We start from the raw sequence: 23893 nt of genomic DNA on the forward strand, positions 1-23893 counted from the left end.
TCTTATGTTCTTATAGCCCCTGTCAGGGATGCTTTAAGTTGGATTCCCACACTGAGCAGGGGGTGAACTCTATTGCGCTGTGTGTAGTTGTGTTGCTTAATTTCATTTAAAAGCAGCAGCACAGCAGCAGAGAGTAACAGCAGATGTTGAAATGCGAGTGTGCCAGCGTGTGTGTGCGTTTGCCTAAGAAACCAGGCCTTTACCCTGCATCAGCATCACTGAGACTGGAGACTTAGTAAAATAAGAAAAGCTACTTTATTTAGAGAAATACATAGTAGACAGAAAAGGCAAACCTAGTTCTAATTAACTAGCTAAGTTGGAGGCATAACTCCCAGGTGCGGGAGTCAACCCCATGCTCGGAGAGAGAGCAGAGACAAAGGGAGTCTCCTCTGTCCTGGACAGCAAGAGGACAAAGGCGTGGAAAGGGCGGAAGGAGGAGGGGCAGGTAAGCTTCCCTAAAGGCGTCACAGTCTAGCGACAGAAGGAAGTCAGTCAGAGCATCACAGGTAAAGGTAGTCAAGCCTATCCATCTGGAGGACCCCAACTCTATCTCCCTTCTGGAGCACAAACAAAAGAACAAAACAGGAGTTGCTCTGGCCCCACTTCCAACAGACTCCAGGGCCTGATAGGGCTCTTCCTACTCTACTACTCTGTGATTCTGTGAAAGGCCCTCTTCCGACTGATCCGGCCAAGCACAAAAATGGAGACCAATAGCTTTGCTATCAGTAAATTAGTTAGTTAGTTATTCTTTATTTATATCCCGCCATCCTTCCAATACTGGAACTCACGGCGGCTTCCAGATAAAAGCACATATAATTAAAACATACAGAATCTACATTAAAATGAAATTAAACTACATCCAATATTAAAGCCAATCATACTGCTAGATAAAAAGGAATTAAAAACCAATTTAAAAATAGTAAAATTCGGCATTAGTAGTGCAGTTCCCAGCAGTCCCAACTTTAGCAACTGTCCGTACCAAAAGCTTGTTGGAATAGGAAAGTCTTTGCTTGATGCCAGAAGGACTGCAGGGAGAGGGTCATTCTTATATCCCTAGGAAGAGCATGCCACAGTCTAGGGGCCGCCACCGAGAAGGCCCTATCCAGCGTCCCCACCAACCGTACTTGAGAGGAGGTGGGTACTGAGAGAAGGGCCTCTCCTGAAGATCTCAGGGCCCGGGCAGGTTCATACAGGGACATACGGTCTGATAAATAGCCTGAACCTAAGCCGTATAGGGCTTTATTAGGTCATCACCAGCACTTTGAATTGTGTTCGGAAACAGACTGGCAGCCAGTGGAGCTTTTTTAACAGGGGGGTTGTATGGTCCCTGTAACCCGCCCCAGTTAACAATCTGGCAGCAGCACGTTGAACCAGCTGGAGTTTCCGAACAGTCTTCAGAGGCAGCCCCACATAGAGCACGTTACAGTAATCTAAGTGGGATGTAACCAAGGCATGTGTCAACATGGCCAAGTCCGATGGTTCAAGGAACGGGTGCAGTTGGTGCACTAGTCTCAACTGTGCAAAAGCGCTCCTGGCCACTGCAGAAACCTGGGAGTCCAGGTTTAAAGCTGAGTCCAGGAGCACACCCAAACTGCAAACCTGTGTCTTCAGGGGGAGTGTAACCCCATCCAGCACTGGCTGTATCCCTATTCCGATTCGCCCTACGACTGACCAGGAGCACCTCTGTCTTATCTGGATTAAGCTTCAATTTGTTCGCCTCCATCCAGTCCACCACTGATGCCAGGCACTGGTTTAAAACTGAGACAGCTTCCTTGGAAGTAGGTGGGAAGGAGAAATAGAGTTGGGTGTCATCAGCATATTGATGGCACCAAACCCCAAACCCCCGGACAACCTCTCCCAGCGGTTTCATGTAGGTGTTAAATAGCATAGGGGACAAAACTGAACCCTGAGGGACCCCGCAGGCGAGCGGCCAAGGGGTCGAACAGGAATCCCCCAGCACCACCTTCTGGGTTTGTCCCTCCAGGAAGGAACGGAGCCACTGCAGAACAGTGCCCCCAAGTCCCATCCCCGCAAGGCGCCCCAGAAGAATACCATGGTCAATGGTATTGAAAGCCGCTGAGAGGTCCAGGAGAACCAACAGGGACACACTTTCCCTGTCCAGCTGTCTGCGTAGGTCGTCCACCAAGGCGACCAAAGCCATCTCCATCCCATAACCAGGCCTGAAACCAGACTGATATGGATCTAGATACTCTGTTTCATCCAAGAATCCCTGAAGCTGGGAGGCCACCACACGCTCTGTTACCTTCCCCAAGAATGGAATGTTGGACACTGGCCGGTAATTATCCGTTATAGAGGGGTCCAGGGAGGGCTTTTTTTAGCAAAGGTCTTACCACTGCCTCCTTTAGGCAACCTGGCATTCTGCCTTGACATAAGGAGGCATTAACCACTCCCTTCACCCACTCAGCCAGACCCTCTCTGGCACTTTTTATAAGCCAGGAAGGGCAAGGGTCAAGCAGACATGTGGTGGCTCTCACCTCTCCAAGAATATTGTCCACGTCCTCGGGTCGAACAGATTGAAATGAATCCATCATTACAGGACAGACAGAGGCAAAAGTTACATCCCCTGGAACTGTATCAATTATAGTGTCTAAGTCGGAACGAATCTGAGCGATTTTATCGGCAAAGTGCCGTGCAAAGTCTTGGCGGGCTGTTGAGTGGTCCATATTGCCCTCACGAGGGCCGGGATGTAAAAGGCCTCTGACCACTTGAAACCGCTCTGCTGGCCGGCTGCTTGCAGATGCAATGGTGGCAGAAAAGAAAGATTTCTTTGCTGCCTGCATTGCCACGGAGTAGGCCTTCAAAGCAGCTCTAGCCCGTGTTCAGTCAGACTTGCTCCGAGTCTTCCGCCAACGTCGCTCTAGTCTCCATCTCACGCGTTTCATCACCACCAGCTCCTTGGTAAACCAAGGAGCTGTTTTGGCTCCGCTTCGTGAGAGGGGGCGCTCAGGAGCGATCGTGTCCACCGCCCTGGCCATTTCCCCATTCCACAGGTTGACCAGAGCTTCGACAGAATCGCCTGCCGAGGTGACAGGAAAATCCCCAAGAGCCATCAGGAAACCATCTGGATCCATCAGCCTCCTGGGGCGGACCATCCTAATCGGTCCCCCACCCCTGTAGAGGCTCCGAGTCCCAGTGAGTCTAAACCCCACCAGGTAGTGAATGAATGAATTTATTGATACAGTCAATAGACCAATCCAGACAACATACATAGTTATACAAACAAATACCAAAAATCCAGTGTTAGGTCCAACCCCAGCACGATTAAAACAATTAAAATGACTATACATATTATTTTACAACTGGGAAAGTCTTCCTACTTTTCCTAAGTTGGATGGCTGCCGCACTAAATTTAGCGACAGGTAGTGATCTGTCCATGATAACGGAACCACCGAGAGTTCCTCCACACCAAGATCACCATCAACCCCCTCCACACAGAAAACAAGATCCAGGGTGTGGCCAGCGACATGGGAGGGCCAGATACTACCTGTGACAGACCCATGATTGTCATGGAGGCCATGAAGTCCTGAGCCACTCCCGACAGGGCGGCCTCGGCATGGATGTTGAAGTCCCCCAGCACCACAAGCCGAGGGGACTCCAACATCAGCCCCGAGACCACCCCGGCTAGCTCAGGAAGGGAGACTGTGGAGCAGCGGGGTGGGCGGTACACCAACAGAATCCTGTAGACCTGTACCAGCAAAACATCATGTATAGCTAAAAGCCAATGTAGCAAGCACATTTGCTTTTAGCCTGAAATGTCTGTATCCTTTTCAGGGCCCAGCATTTCTTAGGAATTTTAGCTTGCAAGTGTTCTTGGCAGGTGGATGAGTGAAGGTACGGTCAACGAAGAGATAGTACAGGTGGCTTATCAGTTGTTTTCTAGCAGAGTTTGAGATAAGTGTACGGTAAGCGCACAGTTTGCCAAGAGAAGATGCCAGGATGCTTCAGTTATCTGTATCAATATGATACAGCTTTCCAGTAATTAGTGCTCCTTTGAAGTTGTCTTGTGCCATATTCTGTCCCGGCCACCCAGCTTCAAATACATACACTCACACCCTGGACACTGGGATAGGGCACCTGGACAGGGAGATGGTATCACGATAGACCACTGCAACTCCACCTCTTGCCTGCTGCTGCACAGAGAAACCTGGTGGGCACAGCTGAGAGAGATTAACCCCCTCAGCCTCATCCAACCAGGTCTCAGTAATACAAGCCAGGTCGGCATGCTCATCTAGGATCAAGTCCTGAATGGCTGCTGTTTTACCATTCACTGACCTGGCATTCACAAGCAGCAATTTCATGTAAAGCGGTAAGGTTCAAACTGTGAGACATGCAGAGAACTCTGGCCTTTCCTGGGAAGCTTATCATGATTCCTGTGTAAAGAGTAGGACTGGTGGATAGGAGGTTGCCCACGGACCTGTCTTTTCCTCTGCAGTGCAGCCATAGTGCTGCCTTGGGTGTGTTCCATTCCAGTTCAGACAGGGCTATGCAGAGGCCTAGTTGGCTGCTGTGTGTGCAGCCTCGAAGCTGCCTTGATCTTCAGTTGAACATCCAGTGTGGAAAAGAGACAGAGAACTCCAAAGCCACTGCCCTGACCCACCATGCCTCCTTTCTTCCTTGTGCACTTACAGACTACTGCTCTGGGTGCAGATGGGTGAGTAGGAGCCCTCATTTTTATAAGTGTATATGCTGCCATTCAACTCCAGTATTCTTCGGGTAGCTCACAAAAGACGGTACAGACTATGATAAAAACTGCACCATTTAAAAAAATGGAGCACCAGGTCAAAGCAGCACAAGAGATAGCAAAACGATGACACTCAGTTTAAAATATTTTAAAAGGCCTGTGGAAACAGAACAGTAATTGCCTAGTGCCAAAAAGATATCTGGGGAGGTGCCAGATGAGTGCTCTGGAAAGTGTGCTTCATAACTGAGACATCACCACCAAGGAGGCCCTTCTCTTCCCACCCTTCCCTTTGGATATTGGGGGCTGGCTCTAGAGATTATAGCTGTGGATAGGCAGTCTCAGGTTGGAGAAGGCAGGGAATTTGGGAAATCCCTGCTGGCATTACAAGAGGAATACAGCACCTACTGACAGCCTCCTAAAGCCCAGACTTAAGAAGAAAGCAGGGGCATTTTCTGAGCTCCACCGTCATCAGGCTGCTTTGGGAAAACGCGGCCATAAAGATGCAGCAGTGTGACTCTCTGTCCAGGGCCTGTTCTGTCTATCCAGAATAAGAGACTTTCTTCTTTCAACAAGCCTTTTTAATTGAGACCTATCCCAGTCTGCATCTTTGTTGAAATTGCTTTTTAGTATGTTCTTAAACTTTCTTTTTTAAAATGTTTTTAATCTTAGAAGATGTTTTGATAGCTTTAAGTAACTTTTTGAAGATGTTTTGTTTTAATGTGTTTTTGTTTGCTGCCTGGGCTCCTGCCTGGAGGAAAGGCGGGATATAAATCAAATAATAATAATAATATCCAGGTCATGGCTAGAGGGAGGAGGGTAGCTGCTGCAGTCCTACCCCTCCCTGGAGTTGTGTTGGTCCCTCTTTGTTTGAGAAGCCGTAAAGGTGCCTGGACCAAGATCCTAGCTGCTGACCTTAGAGGGCCCCCCCAGCTCTACTATTCTGTGATTCTAAAGAAAATGTGCCGTCCCCGGAACAGCCCTAGTGGTTCAAGCGCTTTCTATTTATTTATATTCATGTGCTTATTTATTATATTTATATCCCAGTAGGAGCCCTGGGTCGTTCACGACAGGTGCTATGGGGGGGTCGCTGATTCATAGCTTTAGTATATAACCATAAAAGAAACGAAACAAACATCTGCGAGTTTCCAGCCACTGTTACAAGCATAAAAGGAACGCAAGCAAACAGGCAATCCCAAACCGCACCGGGCATAAAATAAAGAGTTTCGCGGCGGAGAGAGCAGAGTTAACTCCAGCCCCAGGAGCGGGGCCAGCACTAGGGAGGCCAGTTTCTAAAAGGGGGGCACCCAAAAGCAAAACAAACACAACCAGGGGCCAAACTGGGGGAGGGCAGTGCGTTTAAAAGGCGGCGGGAGCCTCTGGCTCGGCGCTGGAACAGAAGAAGGAAGCACCCTCTGCCCATGCTCAGGGACTCTTTCTGCGCCCTCTTTTATTTCTCCCTGACCAGTCCCCTCCCTTCTGTCCGCCTGGATCAGCGAGTCCGAGGGAAGGAGCAGTCCGCCAAGAGCGTCCTTGGGCCGTCCAGCCCTACCACCTCTATGACCTCCTCCTTCCGGTGTCCCGCAGGAAGTGGCTTGCGGCGCAGGCGCAGTTGTGCGCACCGGAATCACCCGGGAGGGCGTGACGGAGGCGGCTTTTCCCAGGCGACCGGCGAGCCGGTGAGGGGCGGCCCTCGTGGGAAGCGTCGGGGTGTCACGACTGGGGCTGCCGGTGGGGAGGGGAAGAGCGGCAAACCGGACTGGGATGTGGGGTCGTCCGGGGTCGCAGGCCCCTTGGGTTTTGGGGAGCAGGGCCCCCGCCAGTCAGCAGGGAAGGGGGTCGTGTTCGCCGCTGAGAGGACTCCTCCTTGGCCATCGGTGCTTACGGGTGCAAATCGGAGGGAAAGGAGATGAGCCAGCCGCTGAGAAGACTCTTCTCAGTAGCTAACACGCAGACTCCCCTTTCAGGCGGGTGGCTCCTAGGGATGCCTGCGCCAGTGGAGTGTGGCCTTGCGAGGTGACATGGGGAGAGCAAGGGAAACCAGAGAAAAGTGGGGAAGAAGGTGTGGCTGTTGAGGGGGTGTGGTGTGACTGTCCTGAACGGATCCTGCCCATCTGAATTTGCTACTGTGTTACTGGTAGGATTGCATGTAGAGATAGTTGGGGCCAGGAGGAGGGGGCAGCCAGGATTAGAAATGGGGGAGGGGTCAAAGGGGTAGTTCTGGGGTGAGGGAGAAGGTTTAGGGAGCCAGGAGTGTGCTTGGGGAGCTTCATAGAATAGCAGAGTTGGAAGGGGCACATAAAGCCATTGAATCTGCTCCCCTGCTCAATGCGGGAATCCCAGTTAACATGCTCGGGGGTCGCACAACTTCCTGGCTATTCGTTCACCTTCTGCTCCCTCTCCCTTTATCTGTGCCAGCTCTCACTGTGACCAGCCATTATGTCACTGTCCCACTTGTACTGCAAAAATGACGCTGCTGCTGCCGCCGCCGCCGATGACGATGTGGAGATGGAGAACTTTGAGATCACCGACTGGGACCTTCAGAACGAGTTCAACCCCAACCGGCAGCGCCACTGGCAGACCAAGGAAGAGGCTACCTATGGCATGTGGGCTGAGCACGATTCTGATGATGAGAGGCCCAGCTTTGGGGGCAAACGGTACTGGCACCTTCCCACCTCTGTGGCTTGATAGTTCTACTTTCCATAGGAGTGATTGGAAATGGCCTGATTTGCTAGCCTGTTCTCCAGAGTTCTGCATTCCTGTTTCGAAATTGTTGATAAAAGTGATGCTGAAACACAGCAATAGTCCCAATGTGTGGTCTATTTTTATTCATGGTTTAAAAAACAAAGTAAAGTTATAGAAGCAAGTGTTGGTATACCACTTAACTTGTATGTGGCAGCCTCTTAATTTGGGATTGTTTGATAAACAGCTTAGATGTACACCAGCAGGGAACATAATCAGAGAAGAGTGATGTCAGAGGAGAGTGATGTGATGTGTTTTTGTAGACTATGGAAACATTTCTGAATAAATATACTTTTTCTTAACCCAGGTCTAGAGATTACTCTGCACCCGTTAACTTTATCAGCGCCGGGCTGAAAAAGCCAGCAGCTGATGAGATAACAGATGAAGATTCTGATGAGGATGAGAAGCCTGTGAAACAGGAAGAAATTCCCAAAGAATTTGTGCCAAAGAAGTTAAAGACAGTGAGTGCTTAGTTAGTTTGGCCATTCTTCATTGCATTTTTAGTAGTTTTGGTGCTTATTAAAGGACCCCATGGAGCACTGACCATAGCTGGAAGAACACATGATCGTTACTCTGCGTGTGTTTGTTTTTACAGGGTGGCAATTTCAAACCCAGCCAGAAGGGCTTCATAGGAGGAACCAAATCTTTCATGGACTTTGGTAGCTGGGAGAGGCACACTAAAGGAATTGGACAGAAACTTCTCCAAAAAATGGGCTATGTGCCTGGAAGGGGCCTGGGAAAGAATGCTCAAGGTATAGCTTGATTCCTCCATTGCTTCATTGGACAGGCTTTTATGGAGACCCCAAGAAAACAAACACAAAAGTCAGTCTCTGCCTTTCTTTCTCCATCAGGCAGAATTAACCTGCCAGTTAATTTTGATGTGACTGTAACACTGGCGCAGTAGTTGTAAATTAGCCTTCCCCAACCTGGTGCCCTCCAGATTTTTTTGGACTACAGTTCCCATCATCCCTGACCATTGGCTGGGGCTGATGGGAGTTATAGTCCAAAATGTCCAGAGGGCACTGGGTTGAAGAAGGGTATAAACAGCTGCCACTTGAAGAAATTCTGGTTAAGTTGAAAAGAAGTTGGACATGTCCAGATAGGAAGCTTGCTGTTCACCTGGGATAAACAGCTGTTGTCTCTGGGTGAGCAAAGAAGCAGCGTTCTCCTAGCACTCTTTCTCCAGAGTGCTACAGGGCTAGTTGCATGTCTCTCCCTTTAAGGCCAAGAGAGCCAACATTACCCCATGCTTCTTGACTTGGGTGGGGGATTCAGTGCGGCTGACTTTCTGTTGCTAGAAGAGACAACTGGGATAGTTGTTTGGTGCTCTTTCAAGGCCAGGGAAGAGTAGAGGTGCTGTTGGACTATTCTATCTCCCTCTCCTGTCAGCTCTAATACTTTTGTGTTCTTACCCTCGCTTCACTGACGGTTGTGAACTTTTCCAGGTATCATCAATCCTATAGAAGCCAAACAGAGGAAAGGCAAGGCGGCCATAGGGGCATATGGCTCTGAGCGAACTACCCAGTCCTTGCAGGACTTTCCTGTTGTTGATTCAGATGAAGAAGCAGAGGAGGTATCCCCCCCCCCAACTCTCCACTTTGTCACATTGTGGGCCTGGGTGGAAGAAATGTAGTGATTTTTCACAATGGCACTTGCATCTTAACAAAAATGACCCATACAAAAATGGTGCTAAATGGCGTTCGACTCTTCTCTCTAGCTCTGCGCAAGAGCAGTTAGGGTGTCTGTCTCTGGCTCATGAGTTGCCAACCTTTTTGGACCAGAGGGCACTTTTCAAAATTTGAGAGAGTGATGAGGACATCAGTCACAAAATGGTTGCCTTGGGGGGGGGGGGAGAATGGCATAACACAAAATTAGAGAGTAGTCATGGTGAAGCTTTTCCCATAATCATATTTCTGTACTAGAAAAGGCTTGACAGGTTGCATTTCTGCTTGCCATACAGCTGTTAAAGGCGCAATAACCCTGTTTTTCCCCATTGCCAATTCTAAACCAAAGCCTAGGCTGCCATCCTGTACCCACCTTGGAAGTAACCCCCATTAAATATAGACTCATGTCTGCTAGGATAATGAAAGGGCAAACTATAGAGCAGCCTTTCCCAACCAGTGTGCCTCCAGATGTTGTTGGACCACAATTCCCATCTTTCCTGACCATTGGCGATGCTGGCTGAGACTGATGCAGTTGTGGTCCAACAACATCTGGAGGCACACTGGTTGAGAAAGGCTGCTATAGAGATTCCAAGAACTAGGAAAAAAGAGAAGCAGGCAAAATGCACTAAAAGATAGGGAAACAGCAACTCTTTAGGACCCCAGGGATTCCTATTGCCTGGTGTACAAACAACTCACTTAACCATCACAGCTCTGACTTCACTCATTGGCTAAAAACAGTGATGGGATAAACCAGGCTGGCTTATTTCACAGAAATCACTTAGAAAGTTACTTGCATATTTTGCTCCATAACATTTTTTTAGACACTTCCTTTTTTAAAAAAATGAAAACTCAGATTTTGGGCTACTTGATGAGGGGGTGCCAGTGAAGGCTTTTGCAGGTGCCATGACAGCGACCTCTGCTCTAGCTGGTATCTCTCTTTTCTTTTCCTCTTTGCACATTTTTAAACAGGGTACAATGCAGTTCCTGGAACCTGTGTTGGTGTTTCATTTTGCACACATAACCAATTATATTGGCAATTGGCAGGAACCTCTGTGTGTGTGTGCTTGCCTCTTCCTTTCATGCACAATCTGTGGAATTGCCACCCTATGGATCAGGGCTAGGGTTGGTTGAAGGCGCCGTCTGATATTCATGTCCCTTGGTGGGAACAGCATCCTTTTATTGGTGCACCTCTTTAAAAGAGTGAAACACCCTTGGACACAATCTGTTGGGAATGCCCCTGCTCAGCGCCCTTGAATGAAAGGGGCTGGTGCTCTGCGGTTCCCAGTGGATTGTTTCCTGTCTAAGGAAAATCCTCCTCCATCTTGAGATTTCCCCCATCTGTCCTCTTATCTCAGGAATTCCAGAAAGAGCTCAGTCAGTGGCGGAAGGATCCAGCTGGGGGCAAGAAGAAGCCAAAATACACCTACAAGACTGTGGAGGAACTGAAAGCCAAAGGTCGGGCTGGGAAGCAACTGTCAGCGCCTCAGAAGGAGCTGGCTCAAGTGAAGGTGAGGCTGATTGGCCAAAGTAAGATGCGGCTTATTGCAGGCTTGTTCTGACCTTTTCCCTGCGGAAGTGGGGAGCTTAACACAGGTTGGTCACAGGTCTCTCAGTTGGGGCAAACAGGAATGATGATGATGACTTCCAGGGGAGTCTGTCTTCGAGGTGAAAGAGTTAACTGGTTTTCCTTTGCCCTTGATGCGACTGGTATGAATTATTCAGGCCTACTAGCTCTTGCGCATTTGCTTGCAAATCTAACCTTATTCTTCTTGTTCTATAGCTTTATTATGGTGAATGTAATAACCAGAAATATCAGCTTGGAAAGCGACAGAGAGCCCTGCTGGGATGTGTTGTGTTCTAGAATAATCTTCCTGGAGGGGGGGAATGCTGCTTGATTTCGAAATGGAGAGAGAGGGGTCAAGAGCTCAAATGCCCCCTAGAAGCCTTGGGGTCATTGTTAATAGCTTGATGAAGATGCCAACGCAGTGTGCACCAGTTGTGGAAAGAGGCAGATTCCATGTTAGAGATCATTAGGAAAGGAATTGAAAATAAAACTGCTGATACCATAATGCTGTTATACAAATCTCTGGTGCGACCGCATTTGGAATACTGTGTGTGGTTCTGGTCGCTTCACCTTAAAAAGAATATTGTAGAGTTGAAAAAGATTCACAAAAGGGCAACTAGAATGATCAAGGGGATGAGCAACTCTTCTCCGAGGAGAGGTTGCAGCAATTGGGGTGAGTAAGAGGAGACATGATAAAGAGCATAAAATTATGTATGGCATGGAGAAAGTGGACAGAGAAACGTTTTCCTTCCTCATAACACCATAACTTGTGGACATCCAATGAAGCTGAATGTTGGCAGATTCAGGAGAGACAAAAGAAAGTTATTCTTCCCACAGCACATACACTATGGAACTCACTCCATCAGGAGGCAGTGATGGCAGCCAACTTGGGTCACTTTAAAAGAGGATTAGACAAATACATGGAGGAGAACAAGGCTATCAGTGGCCACTAGCCATGATGGCTACGCTCTGCCTTCCACTGTCAGAGGCAGTATGTTTCTGAATGCCATTTGCTGTTAACCACAGGAGGGGAGAGTGCTCTTGCACTCAGGTCCTGCTTGTGGGTTTCCTATGGGCATCTGGTTAGCTGCTGTGAGAACAGGATGCTGGACTAGGTGGCCCACTGGCCTGATCCAGCAGGCTCTTCTTATGTTCTTAAAAGTGACTAACTAATATTAGATGGCTGTGGGTTAGGGCGATGCACTTGCCAAGAGGTACATCATTGTTGGTCCATGGGCACCGGGTCAAGCCCTGCCGTGCCCTCTAAAGGAGATTGTGGAGGCTTCTTGGGTTTCCCAGGGGAAGAGGGTAATGAGGGAAAGCGCGGGCCACTCACTTGGAGCGTGCAGACAGCTTCCCATCGCTGCAAATAGTGAAAAGTCTGCGTTGAGCTTACTAGAAGATGCAGATTAAACAGAACTCTTTCAGTGGACCAAGCTTAGACTGGAATTTGGAATATGCAAGCTTTGGAGTTTTACAGAATTCTGTCTCATTTGAACTCATTGGAATGTTAAAGATTGCCTACGGCTGCAGCAGCCTAAATTGGCCTCTGAAAGATATTCTTCGGCTCTTTTTGTGTATGTTCTGCCCAGCAGGACCTACCAGGCGTGTGCTGTTGATTGAACTTGGCTCTGTGAGTGATTGGTTCCTTGTTCTTGTTTGACAGGTGATTGACATGACTGGCCGGGAGCAGAAAGTCTATTACAGCTACAGCCAAATGAGCCAGAAGCACAACATCCCTGACGACAACCCCCAGCAGCAGCAGCAGCAGCCATTGGGCAAAGACTCCAAGGTGCAAGCCTTCAGCCTGCCTGAACTGGAGCACAATCTGCAGCTCCTCATTGACCTGACCGAGCAGGAGATCATCCAGAATGACCGGCAGCTGCTGTACGAGAGGGACATGGTGGTCAACCTGACCCATGAGATCGATAAGGTGGCAGAGGTCCTCACGCATGAGGAGGTGGACATCCACAACCTCAGCAAGGTTCTGGAGCTGGTGGAGGAGTGTGAGAGGCGGATGCAGCCCAATTGCGAAGACCCCCTGACCCTGCCTGAGTGTGCCAAGATCTTTGAGACCCTCCAGGATAAGTATTATGAAGAATACAGGATGTCTGACCGCGTGGACCTGGCTGTGGCAATTGTCTTCCCTCTCGTCAAGGACTACTTCAGGAACTGGGACCCTCTGAAGGTGTGGGCCACCGAGAGCAGCTGTCAAAGGCTGGGAGCAGAAAGGGCCTTGCAGATTTGGTGATGCAAGCAAGCAGGCGAAACATGCCCAGTCACTGACCATTCTGAAGTTCCCAACCATAATTGTCTTTGTGCCTAACAGTTATTCCTTAAATTATTTTTTTCTCTTGCTTCTTGCCCCAAGAAGTTTAGACTAGCATAAACGGTTGATTCTCTTTATCCCCACAACAATCCTGTGAGGTAGACCAGGCTCAGAGAGAGTGACTGGCCCAAGGTCACCCTGTGGACTTCATGGCTGAGCAGGGCATTTGAACCTGGATCTCCCTAATCCTGATCTGACACTCTAACCGTTGCACCGCAAAGGGTGTTCAAGGTGATGTGAAAGCCTGCTAAATTAAACACAATAAGCAATGCAAGTAGCAAACCCCAGCCTTGGGGAGGGAGTCCCCTTGCTCCAAAGACCTTCTCCCCCTTTTTATTTCACTGTCATGGCACTTAACATACTTTTTTTGCCTCTCCTCCAGGACCACATGTATGGCACCGATATCCTAGCCAAGTGGAAGACCTTGCTGGAGAATGACCAGTTGCTGTCGCATGGTGGGCAGGACCTTGCCTCAGATGCTTTTCATAGGTGAATGGACCATTTGTGCATGTTTGGCAGGGAGAAGTGTACTTTGCAAGCAGGGATGGCAAACCCGGAGGCCCGCCAGATGTTGCTGGATTACAGCTCTCATCATCTGTGACCACTGACCTTGCAGGCTGGTCTGATGGGAGCTGGGTGTCCAACAAAAGATTTGGAAGGCCCTGCTTTCAAGCTACGACAGCTCCCTTTCTCTACCTGTATTGTGACTTCTACCTTTTCTAGCAGGGTAGGCTAGACATCCAGTGTGCTTGACATGGAAAAGCGTTTTGCTCCCTTAATATTGTTGAGCCAGTCACACTTGCTCAGGTTTGTGTACCTTGCAAGAGAAATAATCCAGACTTGCCCCAGGTCCGAGAGAAGATGGGAAAGGAGGTCTGAAAACACAGCACCTGTAGTTCCGTTGTCAGTTAGAAGGAAATCTCTTCAAACACTCCTAATTTTCACCAGAGAGCCAAACTGGATTGTGGGCCTGGCCATTGCCGTACTCATTTTGGGGGTCTTTTGCTTCCTCAGGTTGATGTGGGAGACGTGGATGCCCTATGTCCGAAACGTGGTGGCCCAGTGGCAGCCCCGGAACTGCATCCCGATGGTGGACTTCCTTGACAGTTGGGGGCACATCATTCCTGTTTGGATCTTAGACAACATTCTGGACCAGCTGATCTTCCCTAAGCTGCAGAAAGAGGTACACTCCGGGCTCTTGGCGCATCTGTTGGGTTATACTCTCTGTGTGTGTGTGTGTGTGTGTGTGTGCTGGGAGTATTGAAGCTTCAGCATTGCTTGTTGCATAGGGCACTGAGCCCTTGTTGCCAAATGTTCCCCCCTTGATGCTTACTGCTGCTCTTGCTTCAAGGTGGACAACTGGAACCCCCTTACCGACACAGTCCCCATCCACTCCTGGGTCCATCCCTGGCTCCTTTTGATGCACGCCCGTCTCGAGCCACTTTACTCGCCGATCCGCAACAAGCTTTCAAATGCTCTCCAGAAATGGCATCCCAGTGACTCCTCAGCCAAGCTGATACTGCAGCCCTGGAAGGAGGTCTTCACCCCAGGGTCATGGGAGGCTTTCATGATCAAGAACATAGTGCCTAAGCTGGGTGAGTCGGTGCAGCCTAAGTGCCTTCCAGCAAAGCCAATGGGGGCTAGCTGGGCTTGGGGGCCTTATGGGCAGAGCACAGGACGCTCCCTTACGCCGAGGGAGGCCAGTGGCCCATTGAGCTCAGCATTGTCTGCACTGGCTGGCAGCGATCTCCAGGGTTTCCGACAGGGCACATTCCAAGCCCCACCTGGAGATGCTGGCAGGGATTGAACCTGGGACCTTCCGCATGCAAGTTCCTCTTAGAAAGCTCTGAGCATGAGAAAGTAGGACTGTCCCGTGGAAACAAATGCAAGAGGGGAAGAGACCAAATTGTGGACTTGGAGTAAGCATGAGGTGCAGATTTGCATGAATTTCTGCTGATCAAATGATTTGGGCTTCTTTGTTCGTTTCGCCAGGTGTGGGTGGTAATAGAGTGGTCTGCAGATAGCAGCCTCTGGAGCTGCTTTTGGCTACCAAACACACCTAGCTTATTGGCTTACCCTCTTGCTGTGTTATCTGACACTGGTGCAATTGCCAAGTACACTTTATCCCATTCTCCTAATTTGGGTGCCCCCGATGGCAGAAGGAGGTCAGGGAGGGAGGAGGCAGCATCACTTGTAGGAATCATGCTGTAGGGATCTAGACCAGCCTTCCCCAGCCTGATGCTTCCAGGTGGTTTGGACCACCACCTCTTGGCTCCAGGCACCAGTTGTACGATGATGGAGCAGGTGCCAGGCGGGAGAAGGGTAGTCTAGTGGATGATCTGTGGCACAGAGGTGAGGAGAAACCGTATCCAAGGGAGGAGGGAACAGCGAGCTTAAGAATTGCTCCCTTACAATTTGAAGGAGCTTTTGCCCCCTCCTCAGTTTTTGGCACCCTCATGAGAGAGGGCTGCCCTTCCCAGGCATTACTCTAAAAGCCAATGGGCTAGGAATTCTATAAAGCAAAGCAAACTTTACCAGGACATTAAGTAGAGGCTGGTCTCCTGTTTGTTGGTTTGCCTGGCGAAAGAAGCAGCATGTGAACAAGCACCTCTCTTCCCTATGCAGTGTCACTTTAAGGTTGCCTTCTCTCTGCTCGCCTCCACAGGCCTGTGTGTGAATGAACTGATTATCAACCCTCACCAGCAGCACATGGACGCCTTCTTCTGGGTGATGGACTGGGAGGGGATGATCTCTGTCTCCAGTCTGGTGGGCATTCTTGAGAAGCACTTCTTCCCCAAGTGGCTGCAGGTACGTGACTCCAAGAGTGCCTGGCTGGACAGGAGCACTTTTCCTCAGGAGCATTTGTGCCCGCCTCAAACAAGCAGAGTGCAGAGTGTTTGGTTCTGCGAAGTCACACCCAGTTCAGCTTTCACTTAAGGATGGTGCGAGGGAAGAGGCAAGAAGGAATCTCACCCCCACACCCTGCCCAAACTGGCCAGAGTCCTTCAGCTTGGCACGTTCGTCTGAGCTGTCTGGACGCGTTTGCTTTGCTGGCATCTGCCCTCTGTCAGCAGGAATTGACTGGGGGGTGCTGAATGCGCCACTTTTGCCTTTTTCCTTCTTGATGGCAGCAGTGGAAGCCAGTTTGTCTGCCTGGTGTTGCACAGCCTCCCTCTCTCTCTGTGGAATTGGCCCCTCTTCAGCCTCCTGCAAAGTGGCCCTGCTTCAGGCACCTGCCCCACAGGAGGTGGCTGCAGAGGAAGGCTCTGAAGGGGAGCCTCACCACTAGCCCCTGGAGCGACCCACTTTTGCTGCTAGACTGTCCTTCATGTTCTTGCACGGACAGATGGGCTTGTGTTCATGGTGCAGAGCTGGCCAGGCAGGGATCTCCCCCAAATTGTTTTTTTTTTAAGTGTTTGTAAATATGTATATTTGCAGATTTGTTTTTAATGTTTTTAATTGTTGTAAGCCGCCCAGAGAGCTTCAGCTGTGGGGCGGTATACAAATGTGATAAGTAATAATAATAATTTTGACTAGTTGGCCCCTTCCCAGTTCGTTGTGAGCTGGTAGACTTCAGCAGAGGGCTGGCAGTACTTCAGGAGTGGCATGGCTTTGTCTCTGGATCAGACATGCAAACTTTGCTCCATTGTGGGCCTGTCCTGTAGAGCCTCTGAGCTCTTGCTGTGCTAGCTTTGCCTTGGGTGTGTGTGTGTGTGTGCTGACCGTTGTCTTCCTCCTCCTGCGGCAGGTATTGTGCTCCTGGCTCAGCAACAACCCCAATTACGAAGAGATCACCAAGTGGTACCTGGGCTGGAAGTCGATGTTCTCTGACCAGGTGCTGGCCCATCCCTCCATCAAGGAAAAATTCAACGAGGCTCTAGACATCATGAACAGAGCTGTGTCTTCCAGTGTTGGTGCGTGAGTGATTACTAACATGAACGTAATTACTGAAGTAATTAAAGGGCTAGGCAGAAAGAAAGGGGCCACATGAAACAGTTGCTCATGAGAGTAGTCCCCTTTTCATAAAGCAGGGGGTGGGAATGTGAGGGACTGGGGCTGCATGATCCTGTATATCAGGGACAGGCACCATAGCATCCTCCACATGTTTTTGGCCACAGTTCTCAACATCCCCAAAGAGTATGGCCTAGTAGCCAGGGATGATGGGTACTGTGGGCCACATCTGGAGGGCATCAAGTTGGCTACTCCTCCTATGCACACTTACCTGGGAGTACATCCCACTGAACTTGATGGGTCAACCTGCAGATTGGGCATGCATAGGATTGTGCTGTGAGAAGCTTGCTACTTCATCTCCTTCTCCTAGCAAATAGTTTATCCAGCTCGCCAGAGCAGCTAGTTCTCCTCATGCCCTTGTTGCCTGCATTTCGGAAGGTCTGTTACCCCTTCCTTGATCAAGACTGACATGCGGCTGGAAAAGGAGACTGCAGTGACTCTCGGCCTCCCCCCTGTGTTGCCAATGCAGCTGCCCCACCTCTCCAGCTGAAACAGCTTGTGGTGCTGGCCTTGCAAGTTGCATGGCCGAGGTGCTCTCACCCCTTGTGCTCCGGCTGCACGGGACACCAGGGCAGACAGGTTCCCCAGCTGCCATCTGATCTGTTCCTTTGCCCATTTACCAGGTGGCTACATGCAGCCCGGTGCACGCGAGAACATTGCCTACCTCACGCACACAGAGCGCCGGAAGGACTTCCAGTATGAGGCGATGCAAGAGCGCCGAGAGGCTGAGAACATGGCGCAACGTGGGATTGGCATGGCTGCTGGCTCTGTGCCCATGAACTTCAAGGACCTCATCCAGACCAAGGCAGAGGAGCATAACATCGTCTTCATGCCAGTCATTGGGAAGCGGCACGAAGGGAAACAGCTTTACACGTTTGGGCGCATCGTCATCTACATCGACCGGGGGGTGGTCTTTGTGCAGGGGGAAAAGACCTGGGTCCCCACCTCCCTGCAGAGCCTCATTGACATGGCAAAGTGAGAGCGAGGCACCGGGCCCCGTGGAGAGGGCTGGTTCAGTCACCTTGTTCATCAGCCACTGGGAGATGCGTACAGGGGTCCCCTGGCCTAGAACTATCCCACTGCATGTGGGCTGGGGCTCCCCAAAATTGGCTTGACAGGAGACCAGTGCAAATAAAGCATGCCTAGTTTTGGGAGGTGTCTAGCCCCCACTGTATCTAAGGCTGAGGGCCTCTAAAGGGAGTAAGTGAAAGAGAGCCTGATTTAAAGCATCTCCATACTTTGTTCAACTTCAGCCCAATGAAATTTCTGATTAGTTCATATGGAAAATGATTCTGCCCTGATGCAGAATAAAAAAAAAAGAGATCATGCTGTTCAAGAGGCAATCGTCCGCACTGTACACAATAGTTCTAAGTGTGGTCATAATTGTGGTTGTTGGTGCTGTAATTTGACCTGGCAGAACTTGGGTCTTGATCACGTTGTCAGAATGGGAGGAAGTGGCCGATGTAATAAATAATAAGAAGTGACAACAAGAGTTCAGTGTGTGTTTTTAATTAAAATACCGTAGAAAACAAGGTTCATGGAGAAGTTTGGTTTTCTGAGAACTGCCCGTGAAGCAGCTCTTAGAAAGAGACTGGAATGGCACAGGCGGATGGGAGCCCAATCCCCCTGGGCTGATAGCCGAGCACGATTAGATCTTGGCCTCCTGTCCTGTCCTGTCCCACAAGGGAAGCACTGCCATATGGGGAACACAACCAGTGCCCAGAAGCAGATGGTTGCACTTGCCCCCCTTTACTCGGAGCTCAATGAGCCTTGGTAGGACTCATTCACATCTTGCGCATGCCATTTGTTTATCTTTTGTCCTGTGGAGACACAGCTGATCAACCCAAAGAACAGACAATGTGGCTAGTCCTTGGTTTTAGGGCATGGTGGGTGAATTTCATATAAACTCTGCAAAACCAGAAGTGACTCAAACCCCTTTGCCAAGAAGGGACTAAAAATCCAGGATTGCACCTCCGCTCCCACAGTTCTCCATGGCCTCTGGCGTGGGAATGATGTCACTGTTTATTTCTGATTATCTCTAGCTGATCCTCATCCTGGTAAACTGGCTCCTCCTGGAAATCCCAAATCTCTGGAGGTAGGTGCTTCAGTTTCTCTAATGGAAAGCAGTGGACGGAGGTGTCGTTAAATATGTCCAGATACTGGGGGTGAGAAGGAAGATCTGTTTCATCTGTTGCTGGTAAAACCTAGGAATGGTCAAGCACAACAAGAGACAGTTTACATTTGCAACTCAACCATTGAACTGGCACTTGAAAAGGTAGTAAAGTAGCTGGTTACCATCTTGTGGGAATTGCAACAAGCTCAGATCCACCCACTAGCCAGTCGCTATACTTGCTAACTTTGTGAAAGCTCCTGCAGCAGATACATTGACTCCTCCTCCCCCAGGGCTGGGGAACCTGTGACACTCCAGGTGTGGCTGGACTACAGCTCCTGTCATCACTGGCCACTGTCCTTGCCAGCTGGCCTGATGGGTGTGAGGAATCCAACCATGTCTGAAGGGGCACAGGTCTCGTAGCTCTACCGTTACTCTTAACCACTGCTTTCATTCAGCCTGTGTTCTCAATATCTGTGGAGTATAATTTAAGAAGCTTTATAATGCTGAATAATAAGACTTAATGGATATGCAGATTCAGAGAGGCTTCAGCAAAGCCAGCTTTGGGTATAAGGTCCCCCAAGCAACCTAGCAAGATCGTGCTCAGTGTGCAGAATAGCTGCAGTCTTGCTAAAGCTCTGCTTCACTTTTGCCCATCAGAAAGTTGTTTTCCACTGTCCAATGAGTGGGGCTTACTAGAACAGCAGCCTCAGTCAGATGGTTTGTGAGTGAATTAGTTTGTAAAGGGTTGCATTCAAAATTGTTGCTTGGATTGAGCAAGCTCAGCTGTTTGGACACCTTGAAAGGAATCCAGCCAAAGTGAAGCTGCTTTTAGAACAAAGCCAAGTGGGAAGAGGGTGGATGAGTTGGCAAGCGTAGATTCATTTCCCCATTTAGGAGCTGGGACACGAGGGGTTCCCACTGGTGAGCAAACAGTCACTTTTATTCAAGCAACAAAGCTGTACCTTTGCGATGTAACTATAATCCTTTTGGAATATCTTGTTCAGCACCCTAGAAGCAAAGAAGGGGACAGATGGCATTAGGAAACACTTGGAGGCTGCAACAAAAAGACAACACCGTGAACAAAGCATGCTGCTGAGCTATCCTCAGCTACAGGCATGCTTGCAAGAATTCTTAGGAAATCACTGCATGAAAAAGAGCGTAGTAGGAAGGTGAGTGGCAAATACTAACTCTCTTCTTGCATAGACACTGGGAGCTCCAGCGCAACGCTAGGCAGAGGCCCTGCCTTGCTCTTGGGTTGGGTTGGGGAAGGGCTCTGTACCTTTCTTCAGTGCCCTTGAAGCTGTTCCCCAGAATGACCATTCTGGAGAGGGCGTCCACAGACCAGTTGCTCCACAGCAGGTTGTTATAGAGAGCCTTCCCACAGTGGACCATGTAGAAGATGGTGGGCTCTTGGACGCAGCGTTTCCCCTCCTGGGGTCAAGCAAAGCAGGGGAGGGAGGTTATTGCACAGAAACTACAACCAGCCCCCCCACCCTGCAAGGACGGAAGGAGTTAGGCAGCTGTGAACTTTTGGTATCAACCGTTTTTAGGAAGGACACGCTGTCCTTCACCATGTACTCCTCTGATCCCTGGGGCATGTTCTACGTAAGATTCTCTGCCAAGGATTCGATTTCGCTCCTCCCCATCCCTGGAGCTCACCTCGTTCTCCAGGAGCACTGTGAGGTCAAAATTGTTAAGGACTTCAATTTCTAACGTGGAAAAGACAGGGTCGAACACGTAACAAAGGTTTTTGGGAATCTGCAAAGGGAGAGATGGGATGCTGTATGGGTAAGTCTTGCCAGCTTTGCCTCCAAGACAGCCACAGCTGTTGCCCTCACCTTGAGCTCCTGCAATAGCAGGAGCAGGAAGGCCAGCTGGTATCGTGCCTTGATGCAAGAGGAGAAGTTTCCAATGCCATAACACACGCACTGCAAGCTATTGCCTCTGTTGTAATAGGGCTCCTCTTGCAGCTGGAAGCTGGGCTCAAGGACTGTCTCAGCTGGTGTTGAGAGCTGCAGGTTCCCAAAGGCAGAGAGGGCTTTCTCGACGGCAGGCACGGTTGCCGGGTGTTTGGGGAGGGATCTGAAGATGGCTCCTGGGTTAGAAAAGAGGGTGCAGTATAGGCTTGAGGCTAGAGTGGAGCTCTGCTAGATCAAACCAACATGTCTAAGGTGATGGACTACAACCTGGGAGACCAGGGTTTGAATCCCCCCACAGCCATGAAGCTCACTGGGTGACCTTTGGCCAGTCACTGCCTCTCAGCCTCAGAGGAAGGCAATGATAAACCCCTTCTGAATACTGCTTACCATAAAAACCTTATTCATAGGATCACCATAAGTCGGAATCGACTTGAAGGCAGTACACAACAACAACAATAACTCCAAAAGTGGCCAGCCAGGTCCTTCTGGGAAGTCCACAGGCAACTATTGAAGGGGCTTGCCCTCTTTCATATTGTTTGTCCTCAGAATCCAACATTCATTGGTATTCAGCCCCTGGATAGGAGGATCCACTTAGCTGTTGTGACTGACAGCCTCCTCCTCCTCCCTGAATGCTCCCTAAGTCACCCCATCTTGGGGCATAATGCACCATGAGTTGTGCAAAGGCAACTTTTCCACTTCTTCACAGCCTCCTTCATCTCACGATAAATTTGATTACAGATATCCAAATCCAGGCATGCAGTAAGTGAATAGTCCTGCTTTTACAAAGCAAAACAAACAGGACTGGCTCTAGAGGCAAGACTTACTTAGACTTGAATCCCAGAATTCTGAGCTCTGCAGTTCTGAACTGTAACAGAAAAGGAATATTTTACGGAAGTAGCGGTTTAGTGCTGGAAGGATCTAGTGTGAACAAGATACTGGGCTAGATGGGCCTTTCGTCTGAGCCACCAGGACTCTCTATTACGTTTCTAAGGATACTAGCCAGGACAAATCCCAACCCACAGCAGACTAACCCACGCATAAAAAACTGCAGGGTTCAAAAGGGCTTAAAAGAATCCGAGCAGCAGCATCACTAAGGGCCCACGGGTGAGCCAGGGAAGCCCGTTCTCAGTTCTCACCTTTGCCCCAAACGGGCAGAGTGCCCTCGCAGGAGCCTCTTCCAGCCGCAGCTCCCAGTTGGCAATACGGCAGCCTTCGCCAACCTGATGTCCTTTAGCGGTTTTAGGCTGCAACCCACATCAGCCCCAGCAAGCAGAGGTGGCTGATGCTGGAGCTGATGCAAACAGGGAGCAGCCTGGCCAGGGCTGATGGAAGTTGCAGCCCCCAAATATCGAGGGACCCGGTTGGTGAGGGCTGGAAGGGCCAACATGCCTCTTCCAACAGCAGCTGGCAGTCAGGTGTTCCAGCGATGCCCTCAAGACGGGCATGAAGGCAACACCAGACCCCTGTTGGTTCTGCCCCCCCCCCAAAGTTATGGTTGGCCACTGTGAGCACAGGAAGCTGGATTAGATGGGCTATTGGCCTGATTCAGCAGTTCTTTGTATGTTAAGGTGTTTAAAGACAGACTGCCTCTCATAATGGAGGTTCCATTTAGCACAGTTTATTTGATACATGCTTTGCTGCATCAGACCTGAAAGTCTAGCATCTTGCTGGCAAGACCCTTTATGGGAAGCCTAGGGCAGGGTATGAAGGCAACAGCTCTCTCCACCATATTATGGCCCTCGGAGATATAGAACTGTTGAGTTGGAAGGAGCCTGTAAGGCCAGCAAGTCCAACCCCCTGCTCCAAGCCGGAATCCAACCTAAAGCAAACAGGTGAACAGCCCCTGCCCAGAGAACAGAGGGAAAGGGGTGGACCTCAGTCCTGGAGGCTGAATGTGGCCCTCTTGGCATGTCTGCCTGGCCCTTGGAACTCTCCAGGCCATCTCCCTCTCCCTGCTCCTCGCTCTCCTCGAGCACCCTGAACGGCGATCGGGCTTTTTACTTGCTGCCCTCCTCCTTTGGCTGCAGTGCCGCCTCCAGGACGGCTGCCTCCCCCGCGCCCACTTTTGCCACCGTCCCCTCCCACTCCTGGCCGCGGGAAAAGGCGGGCGAAGGGCGGCCAGTGCCTCTCCGGGAAGCTTACAGGCGGAGCACGAAACTGCCCTCCTTTCCCCGTGGTTTGTTCTGCAGCAGCAGCTGGAGCTGGCATCCAGAGGTAGACTGCCCCTGCCCTAGGAGGCTCTCCTCCTCACCACGCCTCCAGCAGCCGCCGCCTCTGCCGCTCTCCCGCCTGCGCCGGGCTCTCCGGCTCGCTCCGGCCCTGCTCCCCTCTCCGCCGCCGCCGCCGCCGCTTCTGCTCCTTCCTCCCTCCCGGAGAGTCCCACGCTTCGCTCGCCCCGCGGAGCTCCATGCTCAGTGAGGGGGAGCGCGACACGGCCGGGAATGTCCCTCCGCGGCGCCTGTAGGGAGAGCAGCCATAGAGGAAAAGTGGTGTGGGGCAGCCATGCCATTCCCGGTTTTTATCACACTGCTCAGGCGCCGCCATATGCGGGGCAGCAGAGATGCCTCCGCCGGACCCCCGCCACTCATAACAACAATAAACATCGCAGATGAACAGGCTGGGCTGGGCCAGAGCAGGGGCGCCCGAGCTGTGCGGGAAGCGAAGCCCCTCTGAGTGGCTCCGTGCGGGGAGATGCGACGCCGCCTGAAGTGTCTCTCAGGGCTGCGGTCACACGGGGGCCCTTTGGGACTGGGGGGCAGCCGCTCTTTGCCGCCCCCTTCCTTCCCTTCACAAACCCCCTCAGTTTCTCCCCCCTCCCCTCTTCGATGGGGAACCGGAAGCGTCCTGTGACC

The 23893-nt window shown here is 50.5% G+C and overlaps 2 protein-coding genes across 3 annotated transcripts; one reads left to right on the top strand and one right to left on the bottom strand.

The window, feature by feature from the left end:
* Positions 1-6227: 6227 nt before the first annotated feature.
* Positions 6228-18499, top strand: TFIP11 (tuftelin interacting protein 11). The gene is made up of 13 exons (XM_061603118.1): positions 6228-6378; positions 7118-7356; positions 7749-7902; positions 8037-8193; positions 8887-9014; positions 10461-10613; positions 12336-12857; positions 13381-13487; positions 14013-14181; positions 14350-14593; positions 15664-15806; positions 16747-16912; positions 17633-18499. The coding sequence occupies exons 2-13, from the start codon at positions 7139-7141 to the stop codon at positions 17986-17988; spliced, it is 2517 nt and encodes an 838-aa protein (XP_061459102.1). The 5' UTR covers positions 6228-6378; positions 7118-7138; the 3' UTR covers positions 17989-18499.
* A 3-nt stretch (positions 18500-18502) lies between these two features.
* SRRD (SRR1 domain containing) lies at positions 18503-23841 on the bottom strand. 2 transcript variants are annotated; one of them, XM_061603125.1, is made up of 7 exons: positions 23293-23841; positions 21866-21906; positions 21009-21217; positions 20782-20880; positions 20402-20553; positions 20085-20130; positions 18503-19213 (listed from the first exon to the last, which is right to left on the bottom strand). In XM_061603125.1, the coding sequence occupies exons 1-7, from the start codon at positions 23583-23585 to the stop codon at positions 19025-19027; spliced, it is 1029 nt and encodes a 342-aa protein (XP_061459109.1). In that variant the 5' UTR covers positions 23586-23841; the 3' UTR covers positions 18503-19024. The 2 variants fall into 2 exon arrangements, with proteins under 2 accessions (XP_061459109.1, XP_061459108.1); XM_061603124.1 differs by having other exon boundaries at positions 20961-21217; positions 23293-23840.
* Between the last annotated feature and the right edge of the window lie 52 nt (positions 23842-23893).

This window comes from Rhineura floridana, chromosome 19, assembly GCF_030035675.1.
Source record: "Rhineura floridana isolate rRhiFlo1 chromosome 19, rRhiFlo1.hap2, whole genome shotgun sequence".
Lineage (NCBI taxonomy): Eukaryota > Metazoa > Chordata > Lepidosauria > Squamata > Rhineuridae > Rhineura > Rhineura floridana.